This window comes from Oryctolagus cuniculus, chromosome 1 (genome assembly GCF_051225735.1).
Source record: "Oryctolagus cuniculus isolate XC-2025 breed Fujian yellow rabbit chromosome 1, ASM5122573v1, whole genome shotgun sequence".
Classification (NCBI taxonomy): domain Eukaryota; kingdom Metazoa; phylum Chordata; class Mammalia; order Lagomorpha; family Leporidae; genus Oryctolagus; species Oryctolagus cuniculus.
This window is the reverse complement of record NC_142867.1, coordinates 54,221,212-54,235,861: the sequence shown is the minus strand read 5'-3', so window position 1 is coordinate 54,235,861 and position 14,650 is coordinate 54,221,212. Positions and strand designations below refer to the sequence as shown.

The 14,650-nt window shown below is 55.4% G+C and overlaps 1 protein-coding gene across 5 annotated transcripts in view; it reads right to left on the bottom strand.

Moving 5' to 3' along the window:
- Positions 1-14,082, bottom strand: part of DKK3 (dickkopf Wnt signaling pathway inhibitor 3) — a 45,239-nt gene extending 31,157 nt beyond the window's left edge. The window contains exons 1-4 of one of the 5 annotated variants that reach the window (XM_089328709.1): positions 13,949-14,082; positions 13,156-13,394; positions 6,743-6,880; positions 4,174-4,257 (exon numbers count right to left, since the gene is read on the bottom strand). In XM_089328709.1, coding sequence (XP_089184835.1) covers positions 4,174-4,257; positions 6,743-6,880; positions 13,156-13,368 — 435 coding nt within the window. In that variant the 5' untranslated portion in view covers positions 13,369-13,394; positions 13,949-14,082. Of the gene's footprint in view, positions 1-4,173; positions 4,258-6,742; positions 6,881-13,155; positions 13,395-13,644; positions 13,751-13,911 lie in introns of those variants that run through there. The other 4 variants (XM_089328718.1, XM_089328713.1, XM_089328714.1 and 1 more) reach the window with 4 other exon arrangements.
- Between the last annotated feature and the right edge of the window lie 568 nt (positions 14,083-14,650).

Genomic DNA, 14,650 nt, shown 5'->3' with positions numbered 1-14,650 from the left:
ACACTTTAACATCTCGCCCCTCCCCACTCCCCCCCCCCCAGCCCCGCCGCACCTCCACACAAATCACAGGCCAGGAGTCTCCCAACACAGACGCCTCTGCTTTCACACTTGCAGGGAATTCCACAGTCACTGCCTTCCAGCCGGAAGGCCCTGGCGGTACTGGTCCCCTCCAGAACAAGGCAGTCACCGAGTTCCTCCTGTCTACCCTGTGGCCTGTGTGGGTGGCGGATCTGGCCCTCCCGTGGCCTCCTAGGCACTGACCAGTGTCTCAGGTGGCTGTACACGGCAGACCCCATTGCTTCAAACCAAGTGTGTTCCGCTGGGAAGACAGCCAGACCCACTCCCTCCTGTCCCAGACCAATGGGAGACCCACAGGAGAAAGGCAGGATGCGCTTTCCCAGGGCCTGCGAGCTGTATCTTCATTAGAGGCCAGAGTCTTTAAAAATAGCGACTAATTGGTTGGCTAACTGGGCCAGGCTCTCCCTAGGTGAGGACACAGCTCTAAATAAAAGCCTCCTATTTGTGCAAAAAGGCTCGTCCGCTCTCCAGTTTTCTCCCTCGCCGCGGCCCTCCCGGGCCCCCTGTCACTCAGCTCAGCTACCCGGTGGCACCAAAGCCGCCCCCCAGACACATCCAATCACATCACCCTGGGCTGACGCGAAATGACAAGCCACATGCCCTTCTCCCTCTCACACGTGAGTGCAAACCCAGAACAGCACCTGGTGCAGATGGGGTGGAATTTCTAGACAGGCACAGTGTTACCGTCTGTAGCTACTGTCGGCAGTTCCCACGAGCCCGCCCGGGTTACCTGGCCTATTCGCTCACATGCCAGCACTTGAAGAAGGGAGGAAGAGGGGCTTCTGGGGGAGTCCCTTTCATTGCATTCAGCTGGGAAACTCAGAGTGTGCCTATTTAGCTCCTCTTTACAGGACATGGAGGCTGAACAGCACCCGATTTTGTCCCTGGAAACAGCCAATCTGCCTTGAGGAGAAAGTTCCCGCAGCACACAGGGCGGCTCAAGGCCGACTGCAGAAAGCGTCAGGTGGCACAACTGTGGGGCGGGACAGTGGTGACAGCGCTCCCCCCTCCACACTGCTTGGAAGGCAACCTGGTCTTTGCAGCTTCCTTCTCAGAAAAGGCAGCTCTGCGTGGCTGGGGAGGTGGCGCCTAAGCCCCAGCTCGAGTGGCTTAGGACCAGGGCGAGCCACTGGGAAGGGAAGATGGTAGAACAGAAGGACTCCAGGGTCCTGGGAACTGGCCTCGAGCCCCTGACTCTGGACAAGCTGCCCTGACAAGGAGCAAGACTCGCAGCGGGGAACACACCTTGGCATCACTGCCACATGACGTCCCTGGCACCAGCAGCTTGCAAAGTATCCAGTCTGTTCTCCAATGCCCCGCAGGATTGTGCAGTGAGCACCACGTGTCCCAGGTGCCCCTCTGAGCCAACCCACTGAGCTCAGATCCCAAGGGCCCGAGAAGACATCAAGACAGCTTTGATGAGTGCCTGCCTCTGGGTTCCTCAGATCGATCACATCCCTCCAATTTCCTGCATCCTTGGGACTGTCTTACACAGGGGTGTGGATTATGCCCTGCCCAAGGGTGCATGGAAGGCACTTCAGAAAGCTCATGGGAAAATGGAATTAAAAGTTAATGTTGGTGTCCGGGCCGGCGCCGCAGCTCACTGGGCTAATCCTCCGCCTTGCAGCGCCGGCACACCGGGTTCTAGTCCCGGTCAGGGCACCGGATTCTGTCCCGGTTGCCCCTCTTCCAGGCCAGCTCTCTGCTGTGGCCAGGGAGTGCAGTGGAGGATGGCCCAAGTGCTTGGGCCCTGCACCCCATGGGAGACCAGGAGAAGTACCTGGCTCCTGCCATCGGATCAGTGCGGTGCGCCGGCCGCAGTGCACTGGCCGCAGCGGCCATTGGAGGGTGAACCAACGGCAAAAGGAAGACCTTTCTCTCTGTCTCTCTCTCTCTCACTGTCCACTCTGCCTGTCAAAAAAAAATAAAATAAAAAAAAGTCAATGTTGGTGTCCAAAACTTTGAAATCCATGCATGGGAAGAGTCTTCAAAAAAAGTTATGGAATGTATTATTAAAAAATTACCCATGGAGGGGCCAGCACTGTGGCGTAGCGAGTAAAGCCACTGCCTGCAGCGCCAGTTCAAGTCCCGGCTGGTCCACTTCCGATCCTGCTCTCTGCTATGGCCTGTGAAAGCAGTAGAAGATGGCCCAAGTCCTTGGGCCTCTGCACCCACATGGGAGACCAGGAAGAAACTCCTGGATCCTGGCTTCAGATCAGCACAGGTCCCACCGTTGCTACCATCTGGGGAGTGAACCAGTGGATGGATGACATCCCCCCACCCCGCCTCTGCTTCTCTGTAACTCTGCCTTTCAAATAAAATAAGTCTTTAAAAAAATTACCCATAGATTTCAAAAATCTTTGCAACAAAATATACTTAGCTTTTAATTCCATTTCCCACAGACTTTTTGAAGTCCCTTTGGACACCCTTTATCACATCATGGGCACAAGACTGCATGGGCAGCACGGCGATTCTGGGCGCACAATTCCTGCACTCTTGGGAAAGCTGGCACCTGCTCACAGCACGACAGTGCAAGCAGCTGTCCCCTGTCCCATGTGCGCTCCTCGCATCTTTGAGGTCTGTTCTCGTACCTGCCCATCACCCTCAGGGTCTCCATTGCCCCCACACACAACCTGCCATGGCTGCCCCACACTCGGAAGGTGTGTGTTGCCGCTGCGTGTGCCCCTGGGCTCTCTGCCTGCACCCGTGTGCTCACAGGTGTGCTCACCCACAGGGTTCTGTGGAGCAAAGCTGCAGCAGGGTGCAATGACACTCACTTTTCTGTGGCTTGAGGACAAAGGCTTTTCCCCTAATTCTTGGCTCTGCCACTTGTTTCTCCTGCCCTTTCCACTCCAGAGCTTCTGTTCAGGCCTCTGTCCCTCATCAGGCCCCAGACACAGGCTCAGATCTGCAATGCTCTACAGCCACATCCTGTGGCCACCTGGTTTTTGTTCTGCTTCCCTCTCTTTATTCTCCCTTGGAAAGCTGGCCTCTCTCCCTTCCTGACCTCAGTGCAGCCTGCCCTTGCTTCGTAGGCTTCTGTACTTCCAGGGCTCAGAGGTGGGAAAACTGTTAGCTCAGGGAAAGATGAGGACACCAAAGCACCCCCAGCTCACTGGAAACAAACTCACCCCAGCAGCGCCCTTGGCCTGGCACTGCACAGCCCTCCCCGTCTCCTCCCAGGCCCTCTTGAATGCTGGCTGCAGGGAATGTCAGCCAGCTCCCAACACTGACAACTGAGCCACACACAAGCAAAGAGACCCATCAGCCGCCACCCAAGGCAGCGCCAGCTTCCTGCTATCAGCAGAGTCCTCTTCCAGCAATGGGGCCAAAGGAGGTGACGGGAGACCCTGATGCCCTTGGCAGGCCAGGGGTGCGGAGGGCATCTGGGAGGCTGGGTCCCGGCAGTCCCCATCAGGGGGCACAGGGTTCCTGCTGGCCATGCCCTCATGTCTCTTTCAGAAGGGAAAGAGCAGCCGAGTTGCCTCTGACCAGTGATTCCAACAGGACCTTCCAGCCTGAGCTGCACCACGGTTTTCCTCCTGTGCAATCATCCTCCACAGTTAGGATTCTGTCATTGCATAAAATCCAGGCCACCTTTGTCCTAAGCAGCAGGCAAGTGACAGAAGCGTCACAGCAGGACCAGAGCCGGATGATACCTGGAAGGCACAGCCAGCCGTCCTTCCTGTAGGCCTGTGGGTCCCACTCACGGTGCTCTTGCTCTCAAGCTACATCCCAGCCAGGGCTGGGATGATAAAACAGCCTCGGCCGCCCCAGAGGAACCGGGGATTTCCCTGTCTGGTATCCCCTAATCAATACACTTGGGACTGGCTCATCCGCCTTTCAAGCTGAGCTGGGGGCACCCAATGACCATAGAGCTTAATGTCACCGCTGTTTCTGATGCTGAGCACGCAGGGGACAGAGCCTGTTACCCGACTGCACCTGTCGGGAAGACAGCGTGGGACCTGGGGAAAAGCGCGAGGCCAGGGGTGCAGAGTGAGGCACAGAAGAAGCAGGAGAATGCGCCCCCTTCTGCCCAGGGTCTGCAGTGTGGGCCCCCGGGCAGGCAGGACACGAACACGGTGGAGCACTCACGTGGCTCCTCTTGCCTTCTTCGTCTCCCACAGACGTGATGACTGTCTCCGAGAAGACCGTCTGTCCCGTGTGGTTGTTGGTTACCTAGAGGGGAGAGGTACACTGAGAGTGAAACAGAGGGAGGGTGGGCAAATCCCACACACTGGTTAATTTTCAGTGTCATCCGTCTATCCCCCAATTCTGAAGCGAGCGCACAAGGTGAACAGTCAGACGCCCACTGCCCCCTTTCGGCCCGAGTCCTGCTATGCCCAGCAGCCCTGAGGTGCAGTGAAGGAGGTACTGGCAGAGTGTCTTGGAGCTGGGGGGGGGGGGGGGGGGCTCGGCGCAGAACCTGCCCCCGGCACCTGCTCAGCAACCATAGCCGCTGCTGTCATTCCAGGGGCACATCCCTCATCAGCGTTCTCCGTGACAAATGACAGGGCTGGGGCTGTGCACATCTTTCATAGAAGCCAGCAGGCCTCCCCGGCAGCAGCCCCACTCCTCACTCTCGTGGATGGTTTCCTGTCATCAAAAGTGCACGGATTGTCCCAGTATTTCTCCCTGACTCTGTAACCAGGTGCAGGGGCAGACACCTCATGTGGAGCGCAGGTGATCCCTGTCCTGGCAAAGGGCTTGTCCACCGCCTGGCTTGACCCAAGAGCTATGGCCTCTGTGTTCTTTGCAAGTGTTTCCTTCTCTGATTAATAATTTTATCATTTCTACATATTTTCCAAGTGCCAGCCAGCTCTCAAATCACAGGAGTCTGAAGCTGGAACAGAATGGAAAATTCAGCCTGGTCCGCAGAAGTGAATCAGGTCCCAGTCCTGAGGAGGTAGGGACTAAGCCTTCGTGACCATGGTTTTCTATCTTCACCTAAAAAATTCTTCTCCCCAGAAAATACAAGGTATCTCCTCCTCTCTCCCCACTTTCCACAGGATACACCATTGTCAGAATTTGTAAAATTCTACAGTCTCGTAGGGATGGGTTGCATGACTTCTCGGGGCCTTAATTATATGCCTATATATGTGTAACCTCCAGGAGGATGACGTATGGTTTCCGAATGTGTCACCACTGCAGAGCCTGTCTCTCATGAAGCACTGCACAGAAGCGGTGCCCGGGGGAACCCACCTGACAACTTCTGCTCTCTGCAGTAAGCCAGCGACAATAGGAAGAACATTTGCTTTTTTTTTTTTTTTTTAATTTTTTTTTTAACACTTGCTTTTGCCCAGCACTTGCTGGTCTACTAAAAGCTTTCATATGCTTGACGTTACATGATCCTTACCCCTCGGTAATGTAGCGGTCCATATCCTTCTTTCATAAATGCAGTTAGCAAGGGTCAGGACATTTAAATCGTTTTTTTTTTTTTTTTTTCAAAATCATACTGGTTACTGGAGGACCTCACGCTCAGGTACTCTGACAACTACAAACAGCAATTTCAAGGAGCAGTTGAACTCATTGGCTAATTACTATCAGAAAGGATGACTTCATATTGGTTTTGACAACAATAACACAATCGCTTCAGGAACATTCTCCAGCCTTCAGATGAGCAATGCTCAGGGATTCTGTTGAGCTGGTGAACTCATCCCCTGGCCTGGGGCGGGGTGGGGGGGCGCACTTTGTGAAGCTGCCACATTCTAGCTGGGCCCACCCCTCTGCCGCCACACAAAAGCCACTTTATGGTCAAGGCAATCGCCCGTAAGAATTGACCTCCTTACGCTTGATGGCACAGATGCACTGCTGTTCCAACCAAGTAATTACCTGGGTACTCGAACAAATGCAAGGCTCCTTCCTGGGAGCCACTGCGGCCATGCACACGGGAGTTGAGAAGAGATGAGAGCTCCCTTCTATTCACAATAGAATGTCTACTCTGTGGCTCCAAACAAAGGCCCTGAATGTGGCATGGCTGACTCTGCAGGAGAACACAGCACGGGGCGTGGTTTGCTTTCAAAGCCCCTGAGGCATCTCCCAGCAGGGCAGGCTAAGGCTCTGCTCCTCTAGTGCAAAGCTTTCTTAAAGCAGGCCAGAACAGGAATCAACACACTTGCTCCCCGTGCTGAACCAGCAGACGCTGAAAACAGGTACAAGATTGTGGCTGAACAGCCAGCACACCAGTGAGTGTTTACTCTCCTGGTAGCAGAGGGCTTCCCTTCTGAAGACGGGCTAGAACACACGTGGGATCCTCCCGAGGAACCCGCGGGGAACCGTTCACCCACAGGACGGTCTCTATTGCAGCTCCCGACTGAGTCATACAGCAATCCCTAGGAGAAAAATTCCTCCAACTCAATACCCAGACTGCAGCTCTGCAGACACTTGTTTGCTTCCTCTTTTTCAGATGATAGAAATCCCGGAACATTCCTTTGCAATTGGACTGGCAGGAAGCCCAGAGTTAAATTTGCTGCTTAGATGCAGAAGTAATTTAGGCTCCTGATCCAAATCTCTCTCAAACAGTACCCGCACTCCCTCTGGTTTTCAAATCTGCATTTGACCGGTCTCTGTGTTTCTGGCTTGTGTAGCAAATATGTAAACAAGACCTTGGTCCTCTGCTGGGGCGGGGGCTGAAGGACAGAAGTCTGGCTGGGGCCGCCCTTACCTTGTGAATTTCTCGGTGCACATGGACAGTGTTATTTCCGACCTTGGTTTCTGTGTTGGTTTCATTGTGATAACTGGCGGGCAGATTCGCCAGGCTCACTTCCGGCGATGTCTTCGCGGCAGCTTCTTCTGCCTCCATCTGTTGAACCCATGAATTTAATTAGCAAAATTGTTTTCTCCTTTTTTCAAATGGGAGTCTAATTACAAAGAACAGTGACCGGGACAGGTGCCATTAATCGAGGATCCACAAGGGCAAGACAGACACTGTAATCAAGAGCCCTTAAAATCTCCAAATCTCCCTACGCGGTGGGTGTTAGTGGGGGAACTGAGGCTTGGGGAGAGGACATAAACCCCAGGGCCACCGCTGGTGAAGGGTGGAGTTTGGATTTGAACTTGTTTCCGTCAAGCAGCCGTGGCCCCTGTGGGAATGGTGTGGGAGCCCTGCTCACCTCCTGGCAGCCTCCTCCAAGGTCACCTGCATCCATCCCTTGCGTGCCAGCAGCTGGCCTGGTCTCGCTCTGAGGGCCCTCTCTGGCTACAGAAGCAGGCTCAGGACGCACAGGAACAGGCTATGGGGCACAGTCCCCCAGCGGCTTCTCCCCTCAGCAAGGCAGCGCCGAGGTGTGCAGCATCTGCAGTCTCTCTGAGCGCCCCTGGGGGGACTGACGCGAAGCACTCACAGCGGTAACCTGCTCATCAGCACAGCCTTCATTGCCTTTCATCCATTTCATTTGCCTGCTTCTGCTAGTATTTTCTAGGATCACCTCCCAGATAAATGTTTTGCTCCCAAACCCCTGCAGGGTCTGGTGGTGGTGATGGTGGCAGGGGCAGGGGGAGCCACAGTAAGGCAGATCACTATCCCCTGCAGGTCGGGCCACAGCTAAGTCTCCCTCCCCACCGGACTACCTGGTCCCCTGGCAGGAGGGTGAGTTGATGATTCTCAGAGTCCACACCCCTTCTAGCTCTTCGTGGACATTTGTCCTTCTGCTGCCACGTTTCTGAGGCCACTGCCGTGCAGCCTCCGGTCTCCTTGCCTGCCCTGACATCTAGCCCAGACACATCAGTCAACTCCCATCTGCGCCCGACTTCCGCTTCCAGACGCACTGCCCCCCCCCCCGCTTAGCCCACCAAAGAGCAGGCAGCCCACAGTGGGACTCCTTCTCAGTGTCTACACCCAAAAGGAGGCCACACCATGGACCAGCTGAGCCAATCAGATATCGTCTAGGAATTTAAAATGAGAGACACAAAGAGGAAGTTCCAGTTGGTGGTTGGCAGTTTTCCAATCCTGCTATCTTTGACTCTGGGCTGTATTTATTGTTAAATAAATCCTCAGAAGTATTTTCCTATTTTAAAAACATCTCTGCCCTCTGTCTCCTGAAGCACTAGGCAAACCCTTCTTTCCCGCCCCGCTGGGTGGATGCCAGAAAGGACCCCTGCCCCAGCACAGCACAAACCCACTGGAGTGGAAGAAGTCTGGGAGGCACAGAGGCTCAAGGAATCACACAGGGCCTCGGTCAGTGCCTGCTGTGCACACGGTGCTGTGCTGGCTCCAAGCACTACGATGTTTACAACTTGATCACAGGTTTCGTGATCATCATCGTCATAGTAACAGCCCTCAGGTGTGCAGCACTGCCTATGTCTGAGCCCTTGCACCAGATACCTCAAACAGTCACGGCAACCCCATGAGGAAGGCGGTCTCGCCTCCAGTTCACAGATGAGCGAGATGAAGGCACTGCCTTACGTCATCACGTCACTGCAAGGGCAAAGCTTGGATCAGAACTTGGGTGTATCTGACTCCAAATTCTGTGCCTTTCCCAAAGCAGGACTGTACTCCCCCCACGCAGCCCATGCTTTCCCTGGAGGGGAGAGAGCCCCTGACCGCGCAGCCTGGAGATGACTATGAGGGCCTCTTGGGAGGTCTCCAGAAGCAAGTCAGGGTTTCGAAGAAGAGAGAAGAAGGGGTTCCAGGAAGAGGGGGAGAAAGGAGCCGAGGCCCTTTCTGCGCAAAGCATGCGCAGAATCTGGACAGAGAAGGGTGGAATTTGTGCAGAGAAAAATGTCGAAGACAGCACAGGCAGAGCCATGGCAGCCTGGACATGCATGGGGTGTGCTTTGGGCTAGAGAGGAGGCCCATGCTGGGCACAGAAGACAGTGGGGGTTCAGTAGAGAGAGGCTGGGAGGCAGACCCAATGGTAGCTCTGAAGCACAAGGTGTTGGCCTGGCTCTCAACCAGGTGCATACATCAGGGTCACACAAGTGACCTCCAGATTAGGCCACTGGGAAACAGGCAGGGTACTTTTAAATAGGTACCTGGCATCCTCCCCACACCTGCTGAATTGGAATTTCTGGAGATGGGGCCCCAGACATCCATGAACTTCTCAAGTGATTCTGAATGTTCCCCTCCCCCTGCTGCCAATCAAGGACCTCTGCTCTGGGCAATAGGAAGTCACACAAGTTCTAGAAAACCACATGGGAAATAATCTAGAGATGATAGAAGGAAGAGGGGGCATCAGGGAACAGGCTAGAACCAGGTGCAAGAGAATGGCACTACATCTTGGGGGACCTCCAGGCAGCAAAGATGCCAAATCAGTCCAGAAGGTGAAGCCACTGTGAGATGGCCCCTGGACAAGGCAAGTTGCTGCCTCTGGCATCATCAGAGGGTTGCACAGTGGGAAGTGCCAGGCTTCTGGATCATATAAGGGGGTCCAAGTCCTGGCTCTGCCCCCAGAGTAGCCACATGACCTTGGACAAGATACCGAATCCCTCTAAACCTCTGCTTGCTCATTCATAAAATGAGGATGATACTACTTTGTTGAGTGGCTAGAAGAATTCAGGATCATGCAATCCAAGTGCTGGGTACAGCATCTGCCCCGGAGCCAATTCGTAATACTATTTCCCTTTAAGAAAGCTTCAGAAGAAGCTAGTTTTCCAGAAGTGGCAATGACAGGCAGTAGATAGCAGGCGTTTCAAGAGTTTTCCAACAAAGTGGAGAAGCAACAGAATGGAGCCAAGATAGGAGACAGATGGACTTTATTTTTTAAATCAGGAGATCCTGGCATGTTTCGTGATTGGAAAGATTCAGCTGGAAAAAATGAGGAAATTGATGATGCTAGAGAGGACAGAGCAGGAGGAGAGGGAATGTTCCCATGTTTTTAAAAGCCCCATTGGAATCTGAATTCTACAATCAGGCTTTCGAACAATTGACAAGTTACCAAATCTAGAGCTTGTCGTGGACTGAACAGATCATTCTTTTTTTGAAAAATCTCCCTCCTCTGAACCAGTGGTTATTTTAACAGAATGAGCTAACAGTTCTTTAAGGGCACTGTGGAATAAAGGAACAGTCTGCGATGGAAATTTCAACCACAACGATTACTGCCACCACTAAGAGAAACTTAAGCCTGCAGCAGTAGGAGTTGTCTCATAGAATAGGAATGTGGATGCTGGTACATGGCATTTATAGTCGGCTGACTGTGCATCTGCTAATGGGGCACAGCAGAAAACGCCCATGAATAAATCCAGGGCTCCTGCTAGGAGGAGGTGAGGTGATAGGAACGTTCTACCATATACCAGTGACTGATGTGGTAATGGGGGTAGGAGAAACCAACTGGCTTTATCCACAAAAAGACTTATTAGGAGCACACAGGAAAACAGGAACTTTCCAGATTGAAGCCATCTGAAGATTTGCGTCTTCCAATAACAATGCTGCAAACAGAGCTACTCTGCCCTTCCCCTTAAGAGACATGGCCAGCTCGAGTCAGCTGGAGTGTATAAAATGTCAGGAAGTTACTTGAAAGCGGACTCATGATGCAACTATGTAAACAATTAATGCATCTGGCCGGGTTCGTCCCTTGAACAACAACTAAATGACAACTATCTTGTGTTTCTACGATGTAAGGGGCTTTCTGAAAGTCTCTTTTATGATACTAATAACTACAAGGTAGTCTATTCTTTGAAGACACTTGTAAAAGATACTTTAGATCCTTTAAGGTAGATTTTAATATTTTAAGATAATTTACAAGAGAGCTAACTGAGAATCAACCGGACACTCATGGTACTTTGTTATTATTCAAACCACTACCATTAATACGATAATAACGATAGCTATTATTTATTGAAGAACAACAGTCTCATGTGATCATTCCAACATCACAATGAAGCTACTTGTATTATAACTGTTACTCAACCCTGGTTTTAAAGCCATCTAGAAAGTTTCTTTTTTTTAATTCAAGAGACAGAGAGGCAGACACAGACAGAAATCCACTAGTTCACTCTCCCAATGCCCACAATGGCCAGGGCTGGAGCCAAGAGCCAGGAACCCCATCCAAATCCACTATGTGGGTTGCAAGGACCCAACTAGTTGAGCTGTCACCTGCTGCCCCCCCCCCCCCCAGCATTCTGTGCTGGAATTGGGAGTAGAACTATGAAGTGAATCCAGACCCTGGAATGAAATCCAGCATAGGACACAAGTTCCTAATCAGCATCTTCATCAGTATGTTAACCACTAAGCCAAACCCAGCCCCTAACCTTACTGTAGATGGCTAAGCAGCTCCAACTCCCACCCTCTCATTGAATTCTCCCTCTATTCTAAGGGATGCACATTTGCATTTCAGATCCTGAATCCCACCACTTAATGAGTGACAGTGCCATGACTGGATGAAGGAAAGTTGATCCCTAGTGCCAGTTCTCCTAACATAAAGGTGTGCAAAAACTCCTCCTGTCCCCACACCAGCAAGGACATTCTCTGGGCAGTGACCACTGGATGAGGCCAAGGATGGCCAACCTGTCCGCTCACAGCACACTTCAGCTGGCCAACCTACAAACACAGGGCTACATCTGGATGGAGGAAGGCTGGGGTCCTGGGACAGCCCGGTGAGGGTAACTTGTCAGGGGAAGACACGACCACTTTGGTCTGCTGGGTCCCAAACTGCTCTAATCAGTGAGGAGACTGAAGAATCCCCTGCTGCTCCCTCATCTCCTTCCCCTGGAGCTGACGTCAAAGGACCCAGCCTCAAATTTTCCCAACAGTGGGACCGATTTTCCTCTGGAGGGGTACACGCAGGTGACTTGGCCAGTCTTATTAGGCATCCACGTGCAGGGGGGAAAGCAGGTGACCTGGGTTTGGACCTGAAGGGCAGATGAGGAGCTCTGTTGAATCTGGAGGCACAGAGTTCCAACCCCCGGGCCGAGCTGACTTCCCTTAGCCTTCCATATCTCCAGGACGGGATGGCTTTGCAACTGTGGGAAAGGAAAAGTCCAAGGGTCTTGGGATCTGGGCCTGTCCAGTGGATATTTAGGGACATTCGCTCAGGCCACTGCTTCCCTATCCAGTGACCCTTTGCTGAAAACCCCAGCCAGCTGACTGTATCACGGACTGCAGGGCTGGGGGGAGCAAGCAGCTTTTCCCAGCAGACAAGAGCCAGCATTGAAGACTTTGCTCAAGGGGGCCACCATGCTGGGGACAACAGGGATGTGTGGACGCTGACCAGGACAGCTGGTCTCTGCCTCTTTGCCAAGTGAGATGGCTTCTCCCCAAAGACAGGCTTGGTCAACAGTGACCAGACCTGCCCACCTCCTAGGCACCAGGGACAGCTCCCCACACCTGGATGGGGAGTCCAGGGCCAGCTGTGTCTCCTACCCAGGCAGCCTTCACCATGTCTGGGTGCCCACCAACGAGGACAGAACAGGAGGATGCCCTCCTGGGTGCTTGGCCCTGGGAGGTGAGGAATGGAAGCAGCCAGGCAAAGCTGCTCCACCATAGCTGGTTGTTTGATAATAACAGTTGCTATATATCACCCACCTACTGTTAATCAAGTGCCCCCACTTGTAACAAGGCACTTAATTCTCAGGACAGAGGACTGGAACCCAGGACTGATCCAGAGCACTCTGGAGGAAGGGTGCCCTTCACATATCAGCAACCACCCAGATCATTTACAGGGCTGGGATTTGGGGTTCCCATCTGCCTTCTGTGCCCCCCCGTGGCTGCTCTCAGGAAAGGAACGGGGCCAGGATTGCCAGCGAAGCCCGGCTTTATTTCTTTGTCCCCACATGCATGCTAAGTGTACCTTTCCTCGGGGAGATGGCAGGCGCTCAACACTCACAGACAAGCTAGGACTTGGGGCTGCCTGGCGCTCCGGCGGCCTCTGTGACACACAGCGCTGGGACACGGGGCCTCGCAAGCAACCATCGCACACTACTGGGGCGGCCAGAGTCGCTAGGTGGCGAGCCCGGCTGCCCGGGCAGGGGCGGCCAGCTGGGGTCCCTCGGGTGATGGGCTCAGACCTGGACTCCCCCGGGCAGGAAAGCAGCACGAAGCGGGAGTCGGCCCTACCCGCCGCCGCCGGCGAGAGCCCAGGTCGGCGGCCGGCGCTCGCAGCTCTGCCCTGGGCGCCCCGCGCCGCCCTCGCAGGCACCCACCTCCTCCACGGCGCTGCGCAGTTTGTGCTGCGTGTCCTCCATCAGCTCCTCCACCTCGCGGAACATCTCATTGAGCGTGGCCTCCTCCTGCGGGTAGCTAAGGGCTGGGCCGGGCTCGCCCGGAGCCGAGGTGGCCGTGGGCGCGGGCGCGGGCACCGCGGGGGCCGCCGCCGCCAGCAGCAGGAACAGCACGGTGCTCCTCAGACGCCGCATCTCGGCTCTGCGCCGGCCGCCGCCGCCTGTGAGTCGAAGAACGCTGTCTGAGGCGCGCAGACCACCCCTCGCCGGCCCCGCCCCGGCGCCCCTCGGCCTCGCACCAACCCCTCCTACCGCCAGGGGCGACGAAACCCGGTCCCCTCCGGGACAGAGGCGCCTCCAGCCGCTCCAGCGCCCACACCCCGCACCCAGACCCCCGCTGTACCCCTCACCCCGTCCTCGTGCCCAGGCTCAGCTCTGCTCCCCACCCCGGATCTCTGATGGCCCGCTCACCCGAGCAACCGAACCCGGGTCCCCTGCGCTAACAGCCCCCAGCTCTCGCTCCCCCGCGCTCACTCCAGCTCCGTCCCGGGTTCGAGCCCTGCCCGTTCCCCGACCAGATCACAGCGCGGCTCCAGCCTCCCAACCCCCACTGCCTCCTCATCTCGGGCGGGCACCGCAAGGGTCGCCCCCTCCCCTCGGGGACGCAGTGTCCGCAAGCGCTCCGCCCCGCCCCCACCTAGGGGAGACCCAGCCGAGCCGCCGCCGCCCCTCACCCACCCCGACTGGACCGAGCTGCACCTCCGGGTAGACCTGCCTGAGCCTGGCCGCAAGTCCGCCACCGAGCTGCAGGAGCTGGAGGGTTAGGTGGGCGGGCGGCGGGTGAGGAGCTCGGCGGGGATGCGGCGGCGCTGGTACCCGGGCGCGCCTGCAGCCCTCGCCCCGCCCCCCGGGGGGGGCTGCCGCCCAGCCATTGGCCGCCGAGGTGCCGGCGACCTCACCCACACGGCTGCCCCTGCTCTGGTCTCCGACGCGCACTGGGGCAGCCGTCTCCTTGCCCGCATCTCTGCACGGTGGTCTCCAGCCGGGGGCTTAGCGGCAGCCCTCCCAGACCGACCTCGCCGTCTGCCGGGCGACTTCCGCCCAGCTGCACTCCCGGCCTTCACAGGCTGGCCTGAGTCTGTGTGCGGAGGGAGTCGCCGCGCTCCGGCCTGGGCAGCCCACTTGTGGCTCCCGCAGTGCGTCTTCTGGAGGTCAGCCAGCTCCTAGAGGCCGGCAGAGCAGAGCGGCTGGGACGAGACACCTGCAGCCAGCTCTGCTGCCTCCTGCCTGCCTGTCCCGAGCGCAAGCTACTGCCCATCAAGGGAGCTGCACTTTGTGTTCCACACAGCACTCGGGTATAGTTTTAAGTAAACGAGAGCTTGTCAAACCTCCCGGGCTGCCTGGATTCCTCTTTCTGTCTGGACACGCCTGCCTGCGCTCCTGGCCTGCATGATTCCTCCTCTGTCCTCCAGGTCGC